At 58.3% G+C, this 20,463-nt stretch overlaps 1 protein-coding gene across 1 annotated transcript; it reads left to right on the top strand.

Annotated features, from left to right (window-relative positions):
- The first annotated feature begins 3,987 nt into the window (after window positions 1–3,987).
- Window positions 3,988–20,327, top strand: LOC142823525 (class I histocompatibility antigen, F10 alpha chain-like). The gene is made up of 6 exons (XM_075914635.1): window positions 3,988–4,266; window positions 9,667–9,927; window positions 11,264–11,539; window positions 15,233–15,508; window positions 16,165–16,278; window positions 17,039–20,327. Exons 1-6 carry the CDS (start codon window positions 4,206–4,208, stop codon window positions 17,110–17,112), a joined length of 1,062 nt encoding a protein of 353 aa, XP_075770750.1. The 5' UTR covers window positions 3,988–4,205; the 3' UTR covers window positions 17,113–20,327.
- The last annotated feature ends 136 nt before the right edge of the window (window positions 20,328–20,463 follow it).

Here is a 20,463-nt window from a genome sequence, read left to right as displayed (position 1 = left end):
AGGTAAATCGAACGTGGCTAAAGGGTCGGTGGAGAATTGGCGGAAAAGGGACAAACGGACACAGCGCCGTGAGGTAAATCGAACATGGCTAAAGGGTCGGGGGAGAATTGGCGGAAAAGGGACAAGCGGACACAGCGCCGTGAGGTAAATCGAACGTGGCTAAAGGGTTGGGGGAGAATTGGCGGGAAAAGGGACAAACGGACACAGCGCCGTGAGGTAAATCGAATGTGGCTAAAGGCCCAGCGGAGAATTGGCGGGAAAAGGGACAAACGGACACAGTGCCGTGAGGTAAATCGAACGTGGCTAATGGCCCTGCGGAGAATTGGAGGGAAAAGGGACAAACGGACACAGCGCCGTGAGGTAAATCGAACGTGGCTAAAGGGCCGGGGGAGAATTGGTGAGAAAAGGGACAAACGGACACAGCCCCGTGAGGTAAATCGAACGTGGCTAAGGGATCGGGGGAGAATTGGCGGGAAAAGGGACAAATGGACACAGCGCCGTGAGGTAAATCGAACGTGGCTGAACGGCCTGGGGAGAATTGTCGGGAAAAGGGACAAACGGACACAGCGCCGTGAGGTAAATTGAACGTGGCTAAAGGGCCGCGGGAGAATTGGCGGGAAAAGGGACAAACGGACACAGCGCCGTGAGGTAAATCGAACGTGGCTGAAGGGCCTGGGGAGAATTGTCGGGAAAAGGGACAAACGGACACAGCGCCGTGAGGTAAATCGAACATGGGTAAAGGGTCGGGGGAGAATTGGCAGGAAAAGGGACAATCGGACACAGCGCCGTGAGGTAAATCGAACGTGGCTAAAGGGCCTGGGGAGAATTGTTGGAAAAAGGGACAAACGGACACAGCGCCGTGAGGTAAATCGAACGTGGCTAAAGGGTTGGGGGAGAATTGGCGGGAAAAGGGACAAACGGAGACAGCGCCGTGAGGTAAATCGAACGTGGCTAAAGGGTTGGGGGAGAATTGGCGGGAAAAGGGACAAGCGGACACAGCGCCGTGAGGTAAATCTAACGTGGCTAAAGGCCCAGCGGAGAATTGGCGGGAAAAGGGACAAACGGACACAGTGCCGTGAGGTAAATCGAACGTGGCTAATGGCCCTGCGGAGAATTGGAGGAAAAAGGGACAAACGGACATAATGCCGTGAGGTAAATCGAACGTGGCTAAAGGGCCGGGGGAGAATTGGTGAGAAAAGGGACAAACGGAAACAGCGCCGTGAGGTAAATCGAACGTGGCTAAGGGATCGGGGGGAGAATTGGCGGGGAAAGGGACAAATGGACACAGCGCCGTGAGGTAAATTGAACGTGGCTAAAGGGCCTGGGGAGAATTGGCGGGAAAAGGGACAAACGGACACAGCGCCGTGAGGTAAATCGAATATGGCTAAAGGGCCTGGGGAGAATTGTTGGAAAAGGGACAAACGGACACAGCGCCGTGAGGGAAATCGAACATGGCTAAAGGGTCGGGGGAGAATTGGCAGAAAAGGGACAAATGGACACAGCGCCGTGAGGTAAATCAAACATGGCTAAAGGGTCGGGGGAGAATTGGCAGGAAAAGGGACAAACGGACACAGCGCCGTGAGGTAAATCGAACGTGGCTAAAGGGCCTGGGGAGAATTGTCGGAAAAAGGGACAAACGGACACAGCGCCGTGAGATAAATCGAACGTGGCTAAAGGGCCAGGGGAGAATTGGCAGAAAAGGGACAAACGGACACAGCACCGTGAGGTAAATCGAACGTGGCTAAAGGCCCAGGGGAGAATTGTTGGAAAAAGGGACAAACGGACACAGCGCCGTGAGGTAAATCGAACGTGGCTAAAGGGCCAAGGGGAGACTTGGCGGGAAAAGGGACAGACGGACACAGAGCCGTGAGGTAAATGGAACGTGGCTGAAGGGCCTGGGGAGAATTGTCGGGAAAAGGGACAAACGGACACAGCGCCGTGAGGTAAATCGAACGTGGCTAAAGGGCCAGGGGAGAATTGGCGGGAAAAGGGACAAACGGACACAGCGCCGTGAGGTAAATCGAACCTGGCTAAAGGGCCTGGGGAGAATTGGCGGAAAAGGGACAAGCGGACACAGCGCTGTGAGGTAAATCGAACGTGGCTAAAGGGCCGGGGGAGAATTGGCGGAAAAGGGACAAACGGACACAGCGCCGTGAGGTAAATCGAACGTGGCTAAAGGGCCGGGGGAGAAATGGCGGGAAAAGGGACAAACGGACACAGCGCCGTGAGGTAAATCGAACGTGGCTAAAGGGTTGGGGGAGAATTGGCGGGAAAAGGGACAAACGGACACAGCGCCGTGAGGTAAATCGAACGTGGCTAAAGGGCCTGGGGAGAATTGTTGGAAAAGGGACAAACGGACACAGCGCCGTGAGGGAAATTGAACGTGGCTGAAGGGCCTGGGGAGAATTTTCGGGAAAAGGGACAAACGGACACAGCGCCGTGAGGTAAATCGAACGTGGCTAAAGGGCCAAGGGGAGAATTGTTGGAAAAGGGGCAAACGGACACAGCGCCGTGAGGTAAATCGAACGTAGCTAAAGGGCCAGGGGATAATTGGCGGAAAAGGGACAAACGGACACAGCGCCGTGAGGTAAATCGAACGTGGCTGAAGGGCCTGGGGAGAATTGTCGGGAAAAGGGACAAACGGACACAGCGCCGTGAGGTAAATCGAACGTGGCTAAAGGGCCAAGGGGAGAATTGTTGGAAAAGGGACAAACGGACACAGTGCCGTGAGGTAAATCGAACGTGGCTAAAGGGCCAAGGGGAGAATTGTTGGAAAAGGGACAAACGGACACAGCGCCGTGAGGTAAATCGAACGTGGCTAAAGGGCCAAGGGGAGAATTGTTGGAAAAGGGACAAACGGACACAGCGCCGTGAGGTAAATCGAACGTGGCTAAAGGGCCGGGGGAGAATTGGCGGGAAAAGGGACAAACGGACACAGCGCCGTGAGGTAAATCGATGGGAAAAGGTTCAGAAAATGTCAAGAAAAATGATTAGGGGTTTGGAGAAAGGAAAGTTGAGGTTGGAGACGAGGAAAATCTTCCTGAATGTCAGGGTGGTTAAACACTAGAATAAATTGCCTAAGGGAGTTGACTATGAACCATTAGTAGTGAGTCTCTGAGAATGGTTAGTTCTGCACCCACCTGACAATGGCCCTATCTGGATTGTAGTTGCCTAGTTTATTGATAAGGGTCATGAGAGACGGTGTGAAATGCCTCATTACAGTCTAGGTATACCACATCCTTCGTTTTTTCCCTTAGCCACAAGAGTCTTTTTCCTATCAAAGAAAGCTATCAGATTGGTTTGACGTGATTTGTGCTATACAAATCCATGCTGGCTGCCATCTGTCACCTCATTATCTTCCTGGTGTTTGCTGATGGATTCCCTAATTACTTGCTCCATTATCTTCCCTGGCACAGAGTTAAACTGACTGGTCTGTAGTTTCCTAGGTTGTTCTTATTTCCCTTTTTACAGCTGGGCACTAGATTTGCCCTTTTCCAGTCTTCAGGAAGAAGAGCATAAGAGCGGCCAGACTGGGTCAGACCAAAGGTCCATCCAGTCCAGTGTCCTGTCTGCCCACAGTGGCCAGTGCCAGATGCCCCAGAGGGAATGAGCAGAACAAGGAATCACCCATTGATGCACCTAATCTCCATGGATCTAACTAGCTCTTTTTTGAGCCCTGTAAGAGTCCTTTTCTTCATGACATCCTCTGGCGAGGAGTTCCACAGGGTGACTGTGTGCAGCATGACGAAAGACTTCCTTTGGTTTGCTTTAAACCTGCTGCCTATTCATTTCATTGGGTGACCCCTCGTTCTTGTGTTATGGGAACAAGTAAATACCTGGGCATGCGCCGGGACTGGTTGCCTTGGGGTGTCTGCAGAAGCTGGGTCAGACACTTCTGCCTGGATACTGATGACAAACAGCCTCTGCCTGCGCTCGGGTTGGCCGGCTGGGTCAGTCAGGGAAGCGAAAGTGAGAGTGGCAGTGAAAGTGGCAGGGTCTGGGTGTGTCTGCTCCTCCCACCCTTCTCTGTGCTGGGCTGCCTGGCTCGCCTGCCCCCACTGGGCAGAGCCCCCTCCTGCTGGGACCCGACAGCCGGACACTCCGGGATTCGTCCTTTAGCCCCCCCCCCCACGCAAACACACAGACTGTGCACCCTGGCGATATCTGCTGAACCCATCCCCTCCCCTGCCTCCAGCACAAGGGCCATGGCCTCGGGGATGATGATGATGATGTGCGGGGGGCTCCTGGCTTCAGCCGTGACTGGGGGTGAGTGGGAAGGCTGGGGGGGGGCACGGAGACCTGGCTGGGGGAGAGTGTGCGGGGCTGGGGGGGCAGGGGAAGTGCTAGCTGGGGGTGAGCATTGTGGCGTGTGACTGTGACAGATAGGACGCAGGGGTACCAAACTGGGGGTCATGGCTTGCTCTCGGGGGGGGGGGGACAGGAGGTTCTGTGGGATGCAGGTGAGGAATTGGGCTCCCAGAGGATCTGGGGGTCCGGCTCTCCTAAGAGCAGGCATGGGATAGCAGTTCTGTGGGTGCTGGGGGGCGGGTGTGGGGTGAAATCAGCAGTTCCCCCAGCCCAGTGCCGCCACCAGCAGCCACGCAGAGTTAAGGGGTTGCTGCACTTACCTGTCACGTGACAAATTCAGTGAGTGGGGGGTAGGGGTGGGGCTAGCGGAACGTGGCTCGAACCCCGGTCCTCTGGCTCCACCAGCACTGGGCTCTGCTGGAAACAAAAAGTGATTCATGTCCATACCCTGCACCAGTGACCACACTGCCCTGGTGTGATGATGCAGCAGGGAGCCCCCGACCCTGCACCCCCATCCGCAGCCAAACGTGACTCTCTGCCAGCCAGTAGAGTAGAAGGGTTATTGGTTTGCAGAGACCCAGCCTAACTTAGGGTCGATGTGACCACAGTAAACAGGGCAGTGCCTTGCTCCTCTCAGGGGAAAGGGGTTCACAGGGCCTTGAACCCCCCTGTCCTGGACTCTGCTGTCCTCATACTTCCTCCAGCCCAGACTGCCCCAGCTCCCGGGCCCTGCCCCCCAGCCAGGTGTCTGTCTCCCCCTCCCTCCCTTTGTCTCCCCCTGGGAAGAGCCTTGTTACCTGCCCAGGCTGGGCCTGGGTGTCTGGGCCCATCCACATGTGGGGGAGTCAGTGAGAATCTCCCATCACAGCACAGGGGGACCCTGGGTACAGAGCAGACAGCCCCCCCCACTACGCCACAGCTGTCCCCCATCCGAGAGGGAGCTGAGCAGGGTCACTCCGCTTGTGACCTAAGGAAGTTTGGGTCCCCGGCCCGGGAAAGTCGCCGCGGTGACATTGGCTCCCCTTGGCTTGGGCTGGCTGCGGCGATGCCCTGCAGGAGCCAGCTCCCCCTGTTCGCCTGCTGCACGGCTTTGAGGGGCTGGTGTGGGCCCACTCTCTGCTGTCGTACCAGCCCTTCCACTGCCCTTGGGCTCTGGCCAGGATCTCTCTGGCCAGGCCCATGTGATCTGTGAGCCTTTCCCGGAAAGCCAGGACGTCCTCCACCCCCGACGCTCCATCTGAGGAGGTCTCCACCTCCCATAACTCTCTCAGCAAGCCTAGGGGGGCCCTCCCCCTCTGCACCCTGGCTTGGTCAGGGAGAACCTGTTAGATCCTTGGGGTGCCCCCCCGTGCAGACAGCAGGGGGGGCAGGTACTTGTCCCAGTCCTGCTGGTGCTGGTGTATAAAGGCCTCCAGCATCCGCATCAGCGTCCTCTGGAACCTCCCCACCAGCTCACTGGACCAGGCACCCTACCATGCTTCAAAATGACCTGGACAAATTGGAGAAATGGTCTGAGGTAAACAGGATGAGGTTTAATAAAGACAAATGCAAAGTGCTCCACTTAGGAAGGAACAATCAGGTTTACACATACAGAATGGGAAGCAACTGTCCGGGAAGGAGTACGGCAGAAAGGGATCTAGGGGTTAGAGGGGCCACACGCTGAATATGAGTCAGCAGTGTGATGCTGTTGCAAAGAAAGCAAACATGAGTCTGGGATGTATTAACAGGTGTGTTGTGAGCAAGACACGAGAAGTCATTCGTCCGCTCTACTTTGCACTGGTTAGGCCTCAGTTGGGCTGTGTCTAGACTGGCAAGTTTTTCCGCAAAAGCAACTGCTTTTGCAGAAAAACTTGCCAGCTGTCTAAACTGGCCGCTTGAATTTCCGCAAGAACACTGACTTCCTACTGTCTGAAATCAGTGCTTCTTGCGGAAATACGATGCTGCTCCTGTTCGGGCAAAAGTCCTTTTGCTCAAAACTTTTGCGTGAAAGGGCCAGTGTAGACAGCTGAGATTTGTTTTCCTCAAAAAAGCCCCGATCGCAAAAATGGCGATCAGGGCTTTTTTGCGGAAAAGTGCGTCTAGATTGGCAAGGACGCTTTTCCGCAAAAAGTGCTTTTGTGGAAAAGCGTCCTGCCAATCTAGATGCTCTTTTCCGAAAATGCTTTTAACAGAAACCTTTTCCATTAAAATCATTTGCGGAAAATCATGCCAGTCTAGACGTAGCCTTGGAGTATTGTGTCCAGTTCTGGGCACCACATTTCAAGAAGGATGTGGAGAAACTGGAGAAGGTTCAGAGAAGAGCAACAAGAATGATGAAAGGTCTAGAGAACATGACCTAAGAGGGAAGGCTGAAAGAATTGGGTTTGTTTAGTTTGTAAAAGAGAAGACTGAGGGGACGTGAGAACCGTTTTCAGGTATCTAAAAGGGTGTCATGAGGAGGAGGGAGAAAACTTGTTCATCTTGGCCTCTGAGGACAGGACAAGAAGCAATGGGTAGCAGGTGGCAAAATCCACCACCACCAGAATGTATTTCTTCCCTGGCTGGGTCACCCTACTGAAGGGTCCTACTAGATTAATCGCCACCTTTTGGAAAGTGGGAAAGCTTACCTGCCCCATCTCGGGCTTTCTGTGCTCTCTGGCAGGAGTCGCAGGACCGGCAGTACCACTGCAAGGCTGCAAATATCCCCGGCCAGTAGAAGTGCTGGAGCTCCCACAGGAATCTCTCCTGGCCACCTCTCCCCCGGGGCTGAGCTGCGCCCCAGCCAGTCCGGTCCCTCAGCCTCTGCAAGGAGGGATCTGCCTGCACCTCAGCCTGGAATTCAGCTGCTAGAGAAGAATTCCACCCACTGCCTGGGTCCAGGGCTCCGGCCCAAAGGGCCCCATGTCTGCTGGGATGGGCCCTGAGCCCCCTGTCGGGAGCCCCCCCTGGGTCAGAGCCGCCAGCCCCTCGCTGGCTCTGGCTACGGGTGGTGACCAGGGTCCTGTGGGGTCCGTCCGGCCGCTCCTCTAGGTCACCCCCCCATCAGCACCTCCGTGGGCAAGTGCCGGTGACCCCCACTTCCTTGGGGCCTTTGGCCCCCCATTTCAGATGCACCCGGGCTACAGGCACCTTAAACGGGGACCCGTCTATGCCCTTCAGGGTCAGCTGCGCGTGGGGTAGTATCCGCTCCGGGGCCACTATGTCAGATCGGGCCAGAGTCACCTCCGCCCCCGTGTCCCAGAAGCCCGTCACCTTCCTACCATCCACCTCCAGGGGTATGAGGCACTCGCTCCGCAGGGGCCGTCCTGCCCCCACCCGGTACATGGAGAAATCCGCCTCCTGAGAATCAGACCTCCCAGGGGAGGTGCACTGAGCATCCTTCCCCTCTCTCTGAGCTGAGGTTTGCCTGCCAGCCCCTGCCTCTGGGGCAGCCTGCCCTTCCCCCCGCCCCATCCAGTTACCCTGGAAAATCCCAGGTTATGGGACCTGTCCTGGCGCCTGGTGCATTGAGCCCTCTTGTGGCCCCTTTGCCCACAGCGATGGCAGGTCAGGCCCAATGGGTCTCCTCAGGCCAGCTAGGTATGGGTCCTGGCTGGCCCTCTGGAGGGGAGAACTGCTGGCTCCTGCTTCCTGGGCTCACCCTGTAGGTGCTTCTCCCTGTTGCTCAGCCGAGATCCGGTCTCTGCACGGTTCCCTTTCTCTCTCGGACTCCTGTTCACACCTGGACCGGCTCTCCGTGAACTCGTCCACCAGCTTCTCCGTGCCGTGGGGATCCTCTAGTTTCTGGTCCTTGAGCCACAGCCTCAGTTTGGGTGGGCACGCTTCATAGAACTGCTCCATCAGGACCAGCCTGAGCAGCTCCTCTGCAGTCTGGGCTCCGGCCCCACACACCCACTTGCGGCAGTATTGCGCCAGGCGGGAGGCCAGGTCCACATAGGTCTCCCCTGGCCCCTTCTGCGCCCCCCGGAACTTCTTCCTGTACATCTCGGGGGTCAGCCCGAACCTGTGCAGCAGGGCCCCCTTGACCCCTTCGTAATCACCTGGCTGTAGGTCCTCCAGCTGGTTGAGCCCCCCTGCGGCCTGATCCAGCAAGGAGGTGAGCTGCTGGAGCCAGTCTGGTGTAGCTCACAGGTTCACTCAAAGGAGGTGAGGAATCTGTCCATGTCCCCCACGTCTTTACACTGGGATAGCACGAACCTCTCAAATTGACCAGCAGTCCTAGGCCCCCTGGGTCCCTCCCCACTCACAACAGCTGGGGCATCTCATCTTCTCCGCTCTGCCATGGCCTGCTCATGCTGCTGCTGCCTGTCTCGGTCCTGGCGCTCCTCCCTACAGTCCTCGTGCTCCTTCTCTTTCTCTTGTCAGCCAGAGGTGACTCTCAGTTGGCCAGTAGAGAAGGTTTATTGGTTCCCAGGGACACAGCGCAGCACAGGAGCAATGTTAACATAGGAGCCAGGGCAGAGCCTTAGTGCTCTCGGGGGAAAGAGGTTCATGAGTCCCTGAGCCCCCCTGTCCTGGACTTAGTCTGCTCTCCTCATGCTTCCCTCCGTCAACACTGCCCCAGCTCCCAGCCCTGCCCCCCAGCCAGGTGGCATCTCCACCTCCCCCACTTTGTCTCCCCCTGGGAAGAGCCTTGTTCCCTGCCCAGGCTGGGACTGGGTACCTGGGCCAATCCACATGTGGGGGGGTCAGTGGGAATCACATGTCGCAGCCGGGTGGGGACACTGGGGTACAGAGGAGACAGCCCCCTGCTACGTCACAGCCTGTGTCTGTTGTGTGACAGGCACCCTCAGAGCAGATCTGGGTGCTGCTTGTTGGTGGGGAATGGGGGAGCGGGGAGGTTTCTTCTCCCCAGTCTCTAGCTTGGCAGGCCCCTGAGAGCCCTGCAGGGTGGGTGTGTTTCGTTCCCGGAAAGGGCAGCGGGCAGGTGCACAGAGACAGACCCACCGGCCTTTGTGTTCAGGTTTTGTTTACTAAACGCTAAGGACAAAGGACCTTGCACACACTAGTGCCCCACTCCTCCATCCTCGCACGTTCACACGTGCAGAGAGCACACAGACATGTCCCGACAGCCTCGCACACACACCACAAATGCCTCCATTCTGCTGTAGGCACTTTGCATTTCTGCCCCTCCCCTCCTGGGGCATTTGCCCAAGGTCTTTAGGGGGCAGTTATCTCCCCTGCCAATGTCTGTCCCCACCCCTCCCCCCGAACAATCCACCGGCTTTCAGAGACGCAGACTGAGACATCGTCCTTCCTGATCCCCCTCGGCCCCGCGCCGGGTGAGTCTCAGACAGAGCCCAGCTGCTCCCTCACCCTGTTGCCCCTGAGTGAGGGAGGGAGTGGCTGCCGGACTCCATCTTTCTGCTTCTGCTACAGGGCACCACCAGCTGGCCGTGATGGTCACTGTGCTCACCGACGAAGATGGGACCCACCACTACACCATGACGGCTCAGGCAGACAACGTGAGGTTCATGCACTACAGCAGCGACACGCGGGAGGTCAGTCCCAGCCAGGAGTGGGCAGTGCAGGCCCTGGGCACTGAGTTTTTCCAGAAAAAGACCCGGGAGTTCTGGACATATGATGAGGACTCCAAAGGAGGTATCAGGGACTTGATGAAGCAGCACAACCAGACAGCCGGTAAGTGTCTGAAACTTGCTATATTAATGGACAGGAGAGAGCTACCCACCCCTCGGGGATCGGGGCCTCGTGGGGCTAGGAGCTGCCCGAGCCTGCGCTGAGACTGACCTTCCCTCAGGCCTTATCCCCTGGTGTCAGCCCCATTTGCCCCTGTGTCTCCCTTCCCAGGCAGGAGTTGTCATCTTCTGTGTCTGGCCCTCATGTGTCTGGGCCCCAGCCTCCCTCCAGAAAGTGCTGCAGTGCCCAGGGAAACCGAGGCACCCCCCCACAGAGTCATCACCAAACAGCACAACAAAGCAAAGCAAAGCAGAGTTAATACAGTCATCTGAGAAAGGGGGCACCCCCTTTCGAGATACGGATGCAAATGCAGACATTCGAAATTGTAAATGAAGCCAGGATTTAAATATCTCACACTTCATTTGCATAATTGCATTATGGCGCTATTTCAAAATAAAAACACTGTGTAGACGTGGTTATTTCAAAAGAAAACCCTTCTGCCGAAATAACCCTTATTCCTTATAAAATGAGGCTTAACAGTTATTTCGGCAGAAGGGTTTTCTTTCAAAATAACTGCATCTACACAGTGTTTTTATTTCGAAGTAGCGCCATAACATGATTATGCAAATGAAGCATGGGATATTTAAATTCCAGCTTCATTTTCAATTTCAAATGTCTGCATTTGCATCCCTCTCTCGAAAGAGGGTGCAAGTGTAGACATACCCTCAGGTGCTACCAGCCCAGTGTTTTCCAGTTGGTGCTCTGGGAAGAGTTGGCATTCCCCCACCCTCTCTTAAAGAGACAGAGCCGGAGTTGCTGCGGCCAGGGCTTTTTTTGTTGTTGTTTTTTTTGTTTGATGAAACGCAGCGGAGGCCAAGGGACTCCATGGCCAAGTAAAATTAGGAAACGCTGTATTAGAATATTAGTTGTTTTTTAAGTGTTTCAAGTTATAGACTAACTTGACTCCCTCTCTGAAGAGTTAATACAGTCCCCACTCACCACGTAACACCCTCCCAGACGGAAAGTGAGAAATGTGAGATTGCCAGGGGAAATAGCTAGTTAGATCACTGGAGAGAGCCACAGAGCACGGGACCTTTCCCCTTTCTTGTGGCTTCTCTGAATCCTCCCCATCTTATAAACAGCCTAGTTGGGTTCCTTAGCACAAGCCATGGCACACTGTAAAACATGATAATGTAAGAGGGTCATCGTCCAACCCAGTCCCGCCCCCCATGTCCCACCCACCCATAGACACCTTACCCAGCCCCCCGGTGTCCCACCTGCCCTTGGACACATTTCCCAGTCCTCTGGGGAGGCCCTGAGCTCTTTCCTTCCCTTTCAGGGGTTCACACAGAGCAGGTCTATGTGGGCTGTGCCCTGAGCGACCAGACCCCCGTGGACCCACAGTTCCAATATGGCTACGATGGGCAGGACTACATCAGCTTCGATCTTGAGAGGGCAACCTGGGTGGCATCTGTGTCAGTGGCCTTTGTCCAGAAGCAGCGCTGGGAGATGGACAGCGCCTGGATGCAGTTTGTCCAGCAGTGCCTGCGGGTCGAGTGCCTGGAGACCCTGCGGAGCCTGGTGCAGCAGGGACGGGGGTTCCTGGAGCGGCAGGGTGAGTGAGCCGCGGGGATCTGTCATGGTGGGTGAGCGAAGGGAACAGTATGGCCTAGTGGATAGTGCACTGCCATAGGCATGGAGGTAAGGGTGCAGGGGGTGCTGCAGCTGGGGATGTGAACAACTCGTTGACTTTCCAATAAGCAAACACTGATCGGACATTCAACAGACTGGCCGACTAGTCACCTCCCTCCCCCGCCACCTTCCTGCCTCTATCAATAAGAGGCAGCAAGGTGGGGGACGGGGGGTGGGAGGGAAGAAGGGGTGCTTCAGAGTGACAGCGCGTAGTGAGTCTGGGGTCAGCTGCCGCTTTGAAACACCACGGGAGCACGGGGGCTCCAGCACAGGGCTCCAGGCGGCCCCTTTGCCTTTGAAGTGTAGCACCTGCTCTGCAGATTGCATCGACTATTTGATTAGTCAATTAATCGAAATTTAACATCCCTAGTTCCGGCTCTCCAAGGTTTTGGTTGTGGGGAGCTTCCCCATTGCTTGGGGCCAGTCCCACTGCCTGCTCCTACAGCCCCACGTCAATCTTTGGGCAGGGTCTTACCAGCTCCACACCCCTCACCTGCCCTCGGAGCCCCCTGCCCGCCAGCTGCATGGGGACCCCTCTGCCGGCCCTGCTGTCAGGACCAGCCCAGGGCTCCTCCGCTGTGGCGGTCGGGGGTTGCCAACTCTCCTGGACTGGATGCACCTGACACTGTGCAGCGATGGAGTCGGGTCTGTCTGCTCCGGCTACGTCTACACAGCTTCTCTCTTCCGCCAAAGCCTATACAAATGAAGTGCAGATTAGCATATTGCCACTCTTCATTTGTATAAATAATTAGGAGCCATTTTTGCACAAGAGTCGTTCTTCCTGAAAAAATGAGGAAGAATGTTTCTTGCTCAAGAAAGGGTTTTTCTGCAAAAAGGCGCTGTGTAGACAGTGCCTTTTTGCACAAAAACCTCTTGTGAAAAAATGGCTCCTAATAATTATGCAAATGAAGCATGGAAATATGCTAATCCATGCTTCATTTGCATAGGCTTTGCAGAAGAGGGACTCTGTGTAAGCAAAGCCCAAGAGAATTGGTAACCCCATATCCACAGGTCTAAGGGGGAGGGAAAAGGGCAGCGGCAGCTCAGCACCCCACCCACCCACATTAGTTCCTGCACCACTGTGCACTGGATTGAGACTTTGGACATGTGGACCTGGGGCCACTCCCCTCCCCTCTGTGCGAAGGGGCTGTAGGGTGGGTGGGGCAGGGAGTTGCACATTGCTACTGGATGCACATAAACTCATTGGGAGTTTCTTGTGGCCAGGGCTGGCAACCCCACAGCCCAGGGCAGAGCAGAGACAGGGCAGGAACCCAGGGCGTGTGACAAAGGGGTTTAGGCACTGGATGATGCAGACTGGGCCAGTTGGGGGCTCCAAATGGAGGCTCCCCATGGAGTCACTGGGGTGCAGCACTGGGGGCACAAAGGAATCTCCCCGAGCCCCGAACTCGCAGGTGTCTGTTTGCACTGCCAGTGACACCTGCCCGGTGCAGGTGTCATGGCGTATGGGGAGTCCCTGGGCCCTGCCTCCCTATCTGCAGCTGAGGGCTCCCAGTCGGCAGGGAATCCAGGGGTATGTCTACACTAAATTCAAATTAGTTAATTCAAAATAAGCTAATTCGAATTAGCGCATCTAGTCCTAAAAACTAGTTTGAATTAGCATTTTGCTAATTCGAACTAGCATGTCCACATTGAGTGGACCCTGAACCGAGGTTAAGGCTGGCCAGAAGCAGTGCCGGCAGGGCATCAGAGGAGGACTTAGAGCGTGGAGCTGCTGTCTCAGGCTAGCCGAGGGCTGTGCTTAAAGGGTCCCGACCCCCACCCCGGACAGACAGTTCTCAGGGGTGTCCCACTTGCACAGCAGTCCTGGCTTGGAGTGCCCGGAGTGCCCACACTCGGCACATCACAGCACTCGGCCATCAGCCCGGCTGCACTTGCCACAGGCTGCCATCGGGGGGGGGGGGGGTCAATCAGGGGGCTGTCAGGATCCAGGAGGCCCTGCAGGAGAGCTTCCACCCTGAGGAGCCCGCAGAGCCACCCCAGTTCGAACTAGGGGTTTGCCTGTGTAGCGCCTGTGAATGTTAATTTGAACTAATGGCTGTTAGTTCGAATTAACTTTGTAGTGTAGACAGACCCCTGGAAAGTCGTTGGCTCCCAGGGACCCAGCATGGCCCAGACTGGGCAGTGCAGGAGCAGCCAGGGCAGCCCAGCTTGGGGGGCGGGGTTCAAAGCCAGGGTCCTGCCCTGCTCCCTGAATCCTAAGTCAATGGAAACTGCCTCACACTCCCGGAAACTGGCCCCACCCCTGCAGGCATTCTCCCCTCTCCCTCCCCCCGCCACCCTTTGTCCAGTTGCCTGGGTCAAATGTGTCACCTGCTCACACCCCCTCTCCTAGGCTCATGCTGCAGAGAGCCTGGGCCATTGAGTACGTGCCGGGCTGGGGCAGCCTCCTGCAGTGAGACTCACTCCTAGAACTCCCACCCCCAGCGCGCGCACACACACAGAGTTCCAACAGAGCAGCACAGGGAGGGAGTGAACACAATCCCAGCACCAGGGCCGTCCTTAGGATCTATGGTGCCCTAGGTGGGATTATTAAACTGGGGCCCCTATGCCTGACTTGCTCTTCCACCCTTTGCGCAAAAGCATCCATGCCAGTGTAGACGCTCTCTTGTGCAAGAACGTGCCAATGGCCATTTTAGCCATCGGGCTCTCTTGCGCTAGAAATTCCTGTTGCCTGTCTACACTGGCCTCTTGCGCAAGAACAGTTGTGCAAAAGGGCTTATTCCTGAGCGGGAGCGTCAGAGTTCTGGCGCAGGAAGCCCTGATTTTATACAGTAGAACGTCAGTTGACTTGCACAAGAACACACGGCCAGTGTAGACAGGCAGCAAGTTTATGCGCAAAAGTGGCGGCTTTGGCACAAGATCGCGCCAATGTAGACACAGCCTAAGAGTTTCCTCCCATGAGCAGAATGGATTTTGTGTGGTGCACCAGCACTGAGTTCATGGGGCTTGTTCGGATGTGCCTGTGGCACCCAAGTATTAATAAATATCTTATAAACCTCAGCCCTTTCCCTCTGCTGCCCTGTCTCCTGCCCTTGCTCCATCAGCTCCCCTGGTGCCTGCTGCTCTCCCATCCCTCACTCTCCTCTGCTGTCCTGACTCCTGCTCTTCTCACTGCCCTCAGCCCTCCTGAGACCTGCTCTCCTCCACCAGCCCTTCTCTGCCCCCTGTGCCCGCTCCTCCAGTAGCCCCACTCTGATCATGTGAGCTACCCCCCTCATCCCCTCTCCTAACACCTCCCTCTGCACCTGCCCTGCCTCTCTCCTCTGGTGCTGGTCCCTCCCCTGCAGGTGTCTGCCCTTCTGCTTCACCCCCAGAATGCTCTGGCACCTGCACCTTCCCTTAGCCCTGCACCCTCCTGGTGCCTCCCCCTTCCCTCACGGCCCCGCCCCCTTTGCCCTCTTTTTCCCTGATGCCCACCCCCTCACCACCCTCTGCCCCCATTGCCCTCATGCCTGTGCCCTCACACAGGACTTGCTCCATCCCCATCTTCCTCATGCCCACCCCTTCTTTCACAGCACCTCCCCCTGCTACAGGGCCTGTGTCTCCTCCCTCTCACCCTGCCCCACGTGGCTCATGCTCTGTCTCCCCCCCCCAGTGCCCCCCGAGGTCTCGGTTTCCCGCAGAGACGCCCCCCATGGCCCCGTCACCCTCTCCTGCCGCGCCAGCGGCTTCCACCCACGTCCCATCCACCTCTCCTGGGTGCGGGACGGAGGCGACGTCCTGGCGGAGACGAGCTCCAGCGGGATCCTGCCCCTCGCTGACGGCACCTACCACACCCAGTCGTCCCTGGAGATCGACCCGCGGCCGGACGGGCCCCGCTACGCCTGCCGGGTGGAGCACAGCAGCCTGCCTGCGCCCGTCCTCGTCTGGGGTAAGGGGGGGGGCGGGGGCACCGCCCTGTGGGAATCGCAGAGATGGGACACGGCCCGGTAGTGTCCAACCTCCCTGCCCACTGGCCGCGTGAGCCCTTCTGGCTCCGGGGATCGGTGTGACCCACAGGAACAGCTGACCCCTCTGAGTCCCAGGGGGTTCCTGGACGTGCTGCTTTCTGGTGGCCGGGAATTCTGTAGCAGGGTCTCCGCCTGTAGCAGCCGGATGTACCGGTGCGGGGCCCCGACAGGTCTCCGGCTCTGCCGATGAGGATCACAGTCGGCAGAGTGCGAGTGTGCTGGGCTGTCTGAGTCCTTGTGCACCTTGCGAGAGCCCCCGAGCCCCCAAACCAGACCCGGAGAGAAGGCACCAGCCAGGTTAGTCTCAGACTAAGGCCAGTCCTAGCGGTCGGTGGGCTCTATTGAACCGCTCTGCGTATGGGCCCCCACAACGGGCTGGCTCAGGCCACGGGAGGTTCCCCCTGCCCCCAGATCGGACAGAGACAGCCCTGCCCCGACACTGCGTTACACACACAAACCAACACGTTACCACCCTGCGGCCGGGCCAGGCTCCCTCGCTCCTTAGGTACTGCCCCTCGCCTGTGCCGGGTGGGGCGATTAGAGCCAGACCCTGACCCGAACCTTCTCCGTCCCACAGCCCCTGAGAAGGGCCCCCTGCCCCCCGGGGTCCTGGCCGCCATCGTCCTGGCCGCGCTGGGTCTGGCTGGAGCCACAGGGGCCGGCGTCTGGCTGTGGAGGAGAAAATCAGCAAGTGAGAGCAGGTCCCTGCAGGGCCGGGATGTGGGGAGGGCTGGGGAGCAGGGGGCCCAGCCCCAGGAGAACGGCTCCTCCTAGTGCCCCCGGCGAGAGGTGGGGCAGGGCCATGGGGCAGGGCCGGTCAGTGTAGCCTGGCCGTACTGGGGGGAGGATGAGCTCTGTCGCTGGCTGGGAGGAGGCATTGGGGTGGGGCTGGGCTGGGTGAGCTGCAGTCAGGTTCATGGGGAGTTCTGTGTGCTGGGGGACACTGGGGGAGTGGTCACCTTGCTCCCCAGCACTCACCCCCTTTCTCTGTGTGTTTCAGGCCCTTGCAGCCAGTGAGTAACCCCTGGGAATGGGGCCCAGGTGCCCCAGTGAATGATAGGAGTGGGGGGGGGGGGTTTCCACAGGGAGCAAAGGGGGCCCAGCCCCCCCCATGATTTTCTGACCCCCCCCTGCTGCCGGCGCCCAGCCCAGGGCCCAACGTGCCACAGCCAAAGGTCACCCCGAAAGCAGCGCTCGGCCGGCTCCCAGCATGCACCGGGGCCTTGGCAGGCTGCTGGGGGGCAGCAGGCCGGTCCCTGGGGGCTGGGGGTGAGGCTGTTATGCTCTGTCCCTGTGGCCTGGGCATGGCCCCACTGTTAGGGCTGGGGTGTCTGTGCAGCGGGAGGATCGGGGGACACAGCAGGGGGAGCCCCAAGCTGAATTCCCCTCCCCTCTGGCTGAGAGCCCCCCAGCTAACGCAGCCTCCGGGCCGTTTTCTCCTCTCCCCACAGCTAAGACGGGAGAAGATTTGGCCTCCAGCTCGGCCTTGGAAGCAGAGTCCCTGAACACGGGATCCCGGAACTAGGGGGGGCGAGACCTTTCCCAGCGAGTGGGGAATTAGGGGACCCCCGCCCGGCCTCAGAGAACATGAGCCTCCAGCGGTGGGTGGAGGAGGAAGAGCTCAGCGCTGCTCACGGTCAGGGCCTGGGACTCCCCCACAGGGCCTGAGATTTCTCTCCCCCAGCCCAAAGGTGTTTCACGCTGGGCCAGGAAGCCGCAAGGCGCCAGCCTTGGGGAGCGAGCGCCCTGCTGGCCAGGCCTGTCCCGCTCTGGCTGTGGCAGAGGGACGGAGAACGGGGGTCTCCCTCTTGCTTTCCCGGTTCCAGTGCTGTTTGGACCCCCCAGCCCCCCCAGGGGCCATTGCCCAGGGACCCGGGCAGTCACCAAGGGGTCTGGCCACACAGGAGAGATCCACACGCCCCCCAGCATAGTTCCATCCTGCCGCAGCTCAGCCCCCCAGGGACCCTGCAGGCAGGGCCCGAGAGTCAGGAATGGTTTTGCATAACCATGCAGATTGCGCCGTGTCAGGAACGCGGGCCCAGCGGCCAGACACTGGGACTTGTTTCTGAGAAGCAGAAAGTTCAGATGCAGCCAGGAACCGTCAGCTGCGCCCAGAGCAGCACCATGCTGAGCAGCAGGATGTACCCAGCCAGGGCACTGGGCATGGGACGTGTCCTGGCCAACACGCCACCTGGCCAATAGTGTTAGAGCGACTGAGGCTCGCTTTGCTATGAATTGGGCTTAGTAAGATGAGCGGGGATGGGCAGGGTCGACCCACACATCCGGCTCGATGGGACTAACGTGCTTGGGCCCGTCACACCGGTGGCCCAGTGCGGGCGTGTCATTGGGTGGGAAGGAACGGACCCACCGTCCCCTGCCGGGCACTGTAGGTGGCACATGGGTGATGTGTAAGTGAATTAGGGTTTGTTATTGTCTAGAGTAGATCTTCTAGTAAGTGCTTTTGCCTTGCTCTGCGCCGTTTGAATTGCTTCAGAACCGGTATGTTTAAGGTTTCAGTTGTACAGTCGCTGCTCTGAAGGTTTGTAACTGTATGAACTGCTTAAAGCTGGCACTAAACAAGGACGTGGCTAAGGCTACTGAAGTGTCCTGGTTTCCCTTGGAGCTAAAATAAATTGAACCATATGACAGTACCCCATCGCCGCAGGGTTGGGGGGGGCTGTTGGGGGCTGCCCCTCTGCCCGGGTACCCCATCGCCGCAGGGTGGGGGAACTGTCAGGGGCCACCCCTCTGCCCGGGTACCCCATCGCCGCAGAGTGGGAAGAGCCACAGGGTTCGGGAACAGAGGAGGAGCGTTCAGTGAGTATCTGCTAAAAACCGTGTATAGCATCTCTCCCATTTCCCACGCAGCCAGTCTCTCTCTCTCTCACACACACACACGCTCACACTTTCTCTCGTCGCTCTTTGAGCAGTGAGTTCTAAACCGGCTGACTTGTCCTGGCTGAAGGAATTGTCCCTGTGGGAATTTTAAAATGGGAAGCGTCTGTCTAGGCAGGAGTCCGGCAGAAAGGGATCTAGGGGTCAAGGCTGACCACAAGCTAAATAGGAGCCAATAGTGTGACACTGTTGAAAGAAAAGCAAATGTGATTCTGGGCTGCATGAACAGGCGTGTGGTGAGCCAGACAGGAGAAGTCATTCTTCCGCTCTACTCTGCGCTGGTCAGGCCTCAGCTGGAGTCTTGTGTCCAGTTCTGGGCACCACATTGCAGGAAACATGTGGAGGAAATTAGAGAAGGTCCAGAGAAGAGCAACAGGAATGACAACAGGTCTGGAGAACAGGAGCTAGGAGGGGAGGCTGAAGGAATGGGGCTTGTTTAATTTGGAAAGAAGACGATGGAGAGGGGACATGAGAGCAGTTTTTAACTGCTTAAATTGCAGCAAGGGAGGTTGAGGTTGGACATTAGGAAAAAGTTCCTGCCTGTCAGGGTGGTGAACCACTGGAATGAGTTACCCAGGGGGGTTGTGGAATCCCCATCCCTGGAGATATTGAGGAGCAGGTTGGACAGACACTGGGCAGGGATGGTCCAGCTCAGGGCTGGCCAAGAGGAAGTGCAGGGGCCGGATCTGGCCCAGCTAACGCTTGGATCTGGCCTGTGAGCGGCACCCGCCCGCTTTCTCTTTGCAGCCTGCTGCCCGTATCCCTGAATTTCCAGGCAGCAGGGCCCTGTTGAAAGGGCTCGTGGCTCCCCCTGGCGGTGCTGCTCGGGCAGAGGCTGGGGCTACGAGCCCTTTCAACAGCCCCCGCGAGCCTAGGTGAGTGCCAGGCAACACAGCAGCCGTGGGGCCATGAGCCACAAGCCCTTCACATCCTTAGCCACGCCCCTTCCACACTGGCCACGCCCTTCCATTCCAGGCCACGCCCTTCCATTCCAGGCCACGCCCCTTCCATGGGTGGAGCCAGCCTGTAGCCATGTATCGAAATTCATTAAATGGCTCCCCTGTTAAAATTTTTACCCACCCCGATCCAGCCGTGGCGGGGTGCTGCCGTGAGGCCGGGGACAGGACACGAGGCCTGTCGAGGTCCCTGCCGGCTCTAGCGGGACAGGCCACGTTCAGCGAGCTCACACTGCGGGCTCAGAGCCTGGAGGGTTCCCGTGTCTGAGAAACTCGAGGGCCGAGTGCGAGGGGAGCCCGAGGGGCACGAGCCGGCCACACGGGTTTCTTCCTGGTGGTTCCCTGCCGGGCTGTCTGTGAAATAAGAGTCGGTATCTCCAGACCGAGGTGCCCTTTGCGCTCGGCGAGCGGGAGGGAGGGACGCTAACGCCAGGGCGGGGACGGCACGCCACGGGGAAGTAGCCCCCACGGATGGATCGTCACAGCCTCCCGGAGGCGCCGAGTTCCTCGCCGGACTGGGCTCGACCCCACGCGCGGCCCAAGGTCCAGAGTCCATCCTACGGCTCCCTGCCCCGCAGGGCAGTGCGGCCTAGTGGCCAGAGTCAGGCGCCCTGGGAAGCTGGCGCCCCTGGTGAGGTTGGGGCAGGAGGGGTCAGGGGACCGGCCCAGGCGGAGCGGAGCACCAATTGCTCAGCAGGGAGCCCTGCCAACACGCCAAGCACCGGGGGTCTCCCGCGGCCCCGTCTCTCCCTCGGGCCCTGCCCCAGCCCCCTCCGGCCCAGCAGGGCACCGCCGCGGAGACCCCACTGGCGACAGCATCGGGGGGGCACCTCTGCTCCGGCAGCACCTCCCTCCCCGTGGGCAGCCAGCCCAGCCCAGCTGCGCCTCTCCCTTGGTACCCGCCTCCAGGGGACAGGGCTGAGCCTGGGGGGCCTGCCCAAGGACAGTGCCAAGCCTGGGGGGGCCGACCGGGGCAGGGCTGAGCCCAGTGGGGGGGGCGCCCGGGGGCAGGGCTGAGCCCAGTG

Source organism: Pelodiscus sinensis, unplaced genomic scaffold (assembly GCF_049634645.1).
Source record: "Pelodiscus sinensis isolate JC-2024 unplaced genomic scaffold, ASM4963464v1 ctg195, whole genome shotgun sequence".
In the NCBI taxonomy this organism is placed as follows: Eukaryota; Metazoa; Chordata; order Testudines; family Trionychidae; genus Pelodiscus; species Pelodiscus sinensis.
The sequence above is the reverse complement of the archived record's forward strand: the minus strand, read 5'-3'. Positions and strand labels throughout refer to the sequence as shown.